A 6,653-nucleotide genomic window follows, 5' to 3' on the forward strand; every position below is an offset into this window, starting at 1 on the left:
TGCAAATCAGGTGGCATCTGACATGACGGTCTCTGTCATGAAGACCTTGAAAGTGCACAGCTCTGGGAAGCCAGTTCCAGCGTGTGTGGTCCTGAAGAGGGTGTTGCTAAGGCACACCAAGGAGATTGTGTCCGATTTGATTGATTCCTGCATGAAGAACCTGCATAATATTACTGGGGTCCTGATGACTGACTCAGACTTTGTCTCAGCTGTCAAGAGAAATCTGTTCAACCAATGGAAACAAAATGCTGCAGACATCATGGAGGCCATGCTGAAGCGCTTGGTCAGTGCACTTATTGGTGAGGAGAAGGAGACTAAGTCTCAGAGTCTGTCATATGCATCTTTAAAAGCTGGGTCCCATGATCCCAAATGCAGGAACCAGAGTCTTGAATTCTCCACCATGAAAGCCGAAATGAAAGGGAGGGACAAAGGCAAAATGAAATCAGATCCATGCAAGTCGCTGACTAGTGCTGAGAAAGTCGGTGAACACATTCTCAAGGAGGGCCTGACCATCTGGAACCGAAAGCAAGGAAACCCATGCAAGGTGGCTACCAAAGCATGCAGCAATCAAGATGAGAAAGAAGAAAAGATCAGTGCTTCCACAGATTCACTGGCCAAGGACCTGATTGTCTCTGCCCTTAAGCTGATCCAGTACCATCTGACCCAGCAGACTAAGGGCAAAGATACATGTGAAGAAGACTGTCCTGGTTCCACCATGGGCTATATGGCTCAGAGTACTCAATATGAAAAGTGGGGAGGTGGCCAAGGTGCCAAAGCACTTCCAGTGAAACACCTAGAATCTCACAGAGCCCCTGGACCATCCACCTGTCAAAAGGAGAACCAACCCCTGGACTCCCAGAAAATGGATATGCCATCATTCTAAAGCTGATTGAGAAACTGCTTAATGAGAACCCCTTCAAAGGTGAGGATCCACGCGAAGGTGAGAACAAGCATTCTGAGCCCAGGGCAAGCAAAGCAACTTACATGTCCAAGAGATCTGACAAAGGGGAAGAACAATGCCAGGACCATCAAGAACTTGACTTTATCAGTGGGATGAAGCAAGTGAACTGGCAATTTATACATAAACTGGTAGAATCTGTCATGAAGCTCTACCTTATCATAGCGAAGTATAGCAACGATGGGGCAGCCCTTGCTGAGTTGGAAGAACAAGCAGCCTCGGCAGATAAGCCCAATTTCAGGGGCACCAGGTGCATTCACAGCGGTGCAATGCCACAGAACTATCAAGACTCTACAATTGTCAATCATCAGTGCTCCACAAATAGCTTGCAGAAGCAGCTCCAGGCTGTCCTGCAGTGGATTGCAGCCTCCCAGTTTAACGTGCCCATGCTCTACTTCATGGGAGATAAGGATGGACAACTGGAAAAGGTAAGTAATGCATTAAGGCACAAAAAGAAAGTTGGAATGGGCAGAGGCAGGGAGGCAGCATTGTACTTCGAGCCCAAGATCATTCTAGTTTCAAGTCTATTCTTTACCGTGTACTTCATGAATTACTTTCACCTCATACAAAGACACAAAAATGGTGAACCACTAGCTAAGTGGACACCTCAAGGCCTGTGCATTTCCACCAAGAGGAGGAGAGTGAAATTAACGCATTCCATCAGTGACCCTTTTGACAAACTATCTGGTAAAACATTGGGGAATGATTAAGTCTCATGTTTTCAGTTTTAAGTTCCGCCAAAGTACTCTAGAGAGGAGGCAACAAAAAAGGAAAATGGAGTTCCTCCCTCCCTCTTGAGGTGTTGGAAGTATCATGGACTAATTTTGTGTTTGACCTACCAGAAACAGTTTGAAACTTGTCTCTTACTATTTTCTCTATGCTCCTCCCCCAAACTCATGGGTCCTGCAAGTGCCCTGAGAGTCCTGTCTCCTTAAATTTTATGCCCTAGTTGCCTCACTTGCCTGACCCTAGTCCTGGCCCTGCTCCTCAGATTCCATGGAGGCCAGCATTCATACATTCATACACATACACATACACATTCTCTCTGTCTCTGTCTCTCTCTCTCACACACACACCCCTACCTGACAGGTGGGTTTCCTGCATTAGATGGATTCCAGAAACATCAAATACTTAACCAACTTATTTTCAGTCCAGGAGCCAAGGCCAGACAATCCTCCGTACTCCAAGTCTCACACTTTTTTAGGGAGGTGGGGAATGGCAACCCCAAACCTTGACCTAGCAATCAGCACAGACTAACTGAAGGGTCCAGCATCTGGTGAAAAGTATTTAGTGAACACAACTAATTTCAGAGTGTGTTTTTGAAGCTCAAAAAATAAAGTATCTTTGGCATTTTGATCTATGACATTAGAGAAGTTTCAAGGAAAAAGGAAAGATGTGTCAGCAGCCTCTAGTCATGGATCTATGACATGCTGTACACTAATCCTAGAATCATGAGCGGGAAGGTGGTGGGTGTGGGTGAGGAGGTTAGGGGTTGAGGGGGTTGGCTGGTAGAAGGGTGTTAGTTCACTTTGTCCAGCAGGTCTTTCCTCTAAAAAGCATCACGCAGCTCACACTAGCTCTGTTTTCCCCACAGCTTCCTCAGGTTTCAGCTAAAGCAGCAGAGAAGGGGTACAGTATAGGAGGTCTTCTTCAAGAGGTCATGAAGTTTGCCAAGGAACGGCAACTGGATGAAGCCGTGGGAAAGGTGGCCAGGAAACAGTTGCTGGACTGGCTGCTCGCTAACCTGTGAGCTGACAATTTCTTTGACTCGTCTTCATCTTAGCCCCCCTAGCAGCATTCCATCCCAGCCAGAGCACCACCACCATCAGGCCAGTCAACTGCACAATACACAACTGTGTTTCCCAATACACTTGAGCAGTTGCCTGTGAATGTAAGAGGTGTCAACAAACTGGGAAAGAAAATGAATTTAAAAAAAATTTTTAAAAATGTGTCTTTTTTTGATCAGCTATTTCCAAGACAAGGGAAGGGAATTGGTCCATTTTCCAGGAATGGTGACACAGTGTTGGAGTTGTATTCAGATCTCACCCTGGATTATTTTCTGAGCACCAAAGACACAGGGATATAATCCATGTCAAGGTCCCTAAGTAATCTGGTTTGTTCAAATAATCTCAATTCACAGTCTATTTAGAGTTTTCCCACCTGTGGCCTTCCTATTTCTCCCTGAACTGCACATCTAACTTGATAATCCCCTTTCTAATCCCAAGGATACAGCTTTCTTGGTTTAGTTGAAGAAAGTGTATAACCATTACCCTGCCTTGCTACACTACACACACATCCCTCAAAAGTGTTCACCGCACATAGCTAAATACTACCCAGAACTACAATGGGATCTGATCCTCTCCCGTGTGTGAATAAAGCTTCCTTATAAGGAATTTCCTTCAATTGATGAGATTTCCTTGTCTTCTTCCAGTCTGAAAGAAAAATTTTCCAAGAACATATACCTCTAAGATGGCTAAATTCCTTTGAGGCCCAATGTCCCAGTGTCTTCTCTGGGAATAACAGTTAAGTTCCCAGATTTGTTCTATGTGTCCTTTAAGTCAATCATAGTGCTAGCATTCACTGCAAATCAGATCAAGACAGTGGTTTCAACCCTGTAGACCTCGTTAGCTAGTTTGGTGTGTGCTCTCATGGCACGTTTTGGCACCCTTGAAGCTTTGCGGCTTAGTAGAACCAAGCACAGGATGGGGTGTCCTTCTGGACTCAACAGTCAAAGCTTTGCCTCTTACTAGTCACATGGCCTTAGGCAATCCTGCAGACTGAGCCTGTTCATCTGCAAAATGTAGCTAAAAATTACCTTACGTTGTTTATAGGTTAAACTAGAGGAACGGATGTGATGGTGTTTTGCACAGGGTGGATTTTGTTGCAAATGTAGATATGTGAATGATATGTGACTTTCAATGCCAGTCCTAACACAGGAGTGCCCTCTTGATACATTTCAGAACTGAAAGCATATCCTCTGAGTATGGGACCCAGAGAGACACCTTTTGGGAGAAGTTAAGCACACAGACAAACTTTGCCAACTTCTCCACAATGCCTGACCCAGTCAGATAGAAGAAGTAAAGGCAGGCTTCTTCAAAGCAGGATGTTTAAAACTCTCCAGCCCGGCTGAAAGCTCATCGAATGTTTTTCAGTCTCACCCCACACCATTAAAATCTTTGGAGTTGAGCCATCACAGATCCTTTTCTTTGCCCTTGAAGAAAATCCTTAATAAACAAATCTCGAGGCCAGGGCTACATTTCTAATGACTCAGTCCTCCCTGAGCACAGCTGGGCCACATAGCAGTTTACTTCCTTGATTAACTTGGTTCTTACTTTGCTCCTGATTTTTATTATAAGGCAGCCTTGGGGATTCCTTGAAACATGGAAATAGAGCAAAGGAAGTTACATGTTCTGTTAAATGAAAGGGGTTGGGGCAAGATGGTCTCTCAGGGCCTTTCCAGTTCTGACATTTGAGAATTTTACGAACAAGTTTCTTTTCCATAATTTCTAAAGGAAACTTGTGTAAATGGAATAAGCTCAGGGTGAGGAAACTTGATTTTTGCCAGAGCTAACTGACAGATTCCAGCAGAGAAAGGAATGCTTTGGGCCACAAGGACCCTGACAAGTGTCTGAAGGAGCTCAATAGCCCTTGGGGTTTATTTCTGGAAAATAAGACCCTGGCCTTTGACCTCTCTAAATGAAGAAGTAACCCCAGGCATCCCAATGGCAATGTGGTCGTGCTCAATGCCAGCAGCTGGAAATGGACAAGGACTTCTGCTGAGCTGAGAGTCTGGCATATAGTAAGAAAGAGGCGAAAGGAGCAGAAAAGGAAAACACGATTCTCTCCTGGCAGGCGGTACAATTGGCTTATTAACAGTTTCAGTCTCTCTGATATCAGGCTTCCATCTCAAAACAAAATTATAAGCAAAACTTGTCTGGGAGGTTATTACAAGGCCAGAACTAGACTGGAATGAGGTGAGAGAGGTACTTGCCTCAGGGATCAAAAACTCCATAATCAAATAATATTTTAATAAATCAAAATTAATGCCAAAAAACCATGATGAACAAAATATCAAAAATTTTTGTACACAGGATCAGTAACAGTGCCATGCCAAGCCATAATGGAGCCTGAGGCAAAAGGAAAAATTAATTTGTAAGACTGATTTCATGGGAGTAATGTTAGAGAAACAGGAGGCTAGGAGAGCCAGGGTGACACCATTTTAAAATCAATTCCATGTTAAAACTAGCAAGGCACATTCCTTGCCAGTCACGGCCCGTAGTCATAAGATATTTATGGCTGAGAAAACAGCTTAATAATACCTGTAAGGATAAATGCCCACGACAGCAGAATGTCCACCTGTCCCAATATCGCATAACAATATATGCTTCTAAGTTGATTATAGTCATGCTTTGATGTGCTTACACGCTAAAATGCCAATAATAGTTTTCTTTATATCAGCAAAATAATAAATTGTCATGCTGTCAGCCCACCAGCATGTAGACGTAACTTAGTTTTACATAGAAAATAAGACCACTATATAAGAAAACTTAAAGACAAGTCGTTCCTCCTCTTGCTTCCTGAGGACGCCCTACTCTAACTGAGTAGCAGCTGAGGAGGCTTTACTCCATAACTGAGTAGCAGCGTTCAATAAACTGTCTCTTCTCTATGCGCTCTACAACTTGCCTTGAATTCCTTCCTGCCTTAGATCCAAGAACCCTCTCTTGGGATCTGGATCAGGACCCCTTTTTCTGACAACAGTAATACTTTCTGGGAGATTGCCAAGGCAGCATTTAGAGAATATGTTGCCCTTAAAGCCTATATCAGAATAAAAAAAGAAACAGTGACATCCTGCCTAAAGAACTTAAAATCTTTAAAGAAAAATAAAATCCAGGTTTAAAATCCAGTGTAAACTCAAATCCAGGTTTGCCTCATGTCAAATAACAAATGAAAAGTTTAGAAAGGGGGAAATAAAATTTGGAACAAGGAAAAAGACCAAACAAGGAAGGCAGTTTTGCTTAAGTCTTAAGAAATCAGAAATCAGAGATGGAGTGGGGGAGGGTGGGTGTTGCAGTGTTTTCTCTCTTGTTTAACATGATAAGAGTACAGCCTTCCGCTCCCCCCCCCCAAAAAAAAATAAAAACTCAGATTTATTCTGGGTAAAAACAGGAACCACACTAGATTACCCGTGTTAAAATTCTACCTTAAAACAATTCTAATAATGAAAGAAGAAAAGTAAACAAAAAGTAGAAATACAGGAGAGAGAGAAAAAAATGCCACTTTTGCAAATAATATATTTGTACATCAGTGAAAATCAAATCCCCAAATACCGAAGGTAAAGAAGGAGTTTTGCAAAGGTATTAGAATAGGAGATATTGGTGAGCTGCAATAATTTGCCGTCAATTAAAACAGGTCCAGCTGCTTTCTCCCCAGTGACTCAGAGACGTAAAAAGTTCGCTGCTTCTCCTGAGCCAAAGCCTCTGTGGTGTCAGAACATAAATCTAAAAGAATCTGTTGAATTCCTATATCCTAAGGCCACCCTGCCAGAAAGAGGAGTCTACTTACAATTGTGACAACAATATTAAACACTTGAGTATTAAAGGAGGCAAGAAATGACATTTACACAGCACTTATTGAGTGCCAGATCTACTCAGTGCTTTAATGTTTTCAAAAACCTTGTGAGACGGTTTCTTACCAG

General features: G+C 42.9%; 1 protein-coding gene across 1 annotated transcript; it reads left to right on the forward strand.

Annotated features, from left to right (window-relative positions):
- Position 1: 1 nt before the first annotated feature.
- LOC115896348 (A-kinase anchor protein 4-like) lies at positions 2 to 2,894 on the forward strand (the record flags this gene model as incomplete). Its single annotated transcript, XM_030926659.1, is given in 3 exon segments — positions 2 to 869; positions 872 to 1,386; positions 2,553 to 2,894. Coding segments are annotated over 3 exon segments (1,539 nt in total), but the record flags the coding sequence as incomplete, so codon positions are not given.
- Positions 2,895 to 6,653: the final 3,759 nt, after the last annotated feature.

The sequence above is a fragment of the Rhinopithecus roxellana genome, chromosome 3, assembly GCF_007565055.1.
Source record: "Rhinopithecus roxellana isolate Shanxi Qingling chromosome 3, ASM756505v1, whole genome shotgun sequence".
Taxonomy (NCBI): Eukaryota; Metazoa; Chordata; class Mammalia; order Primates; family Cercopithecidae; genus Rhinopithecus; species Rhinopithecus roxellana.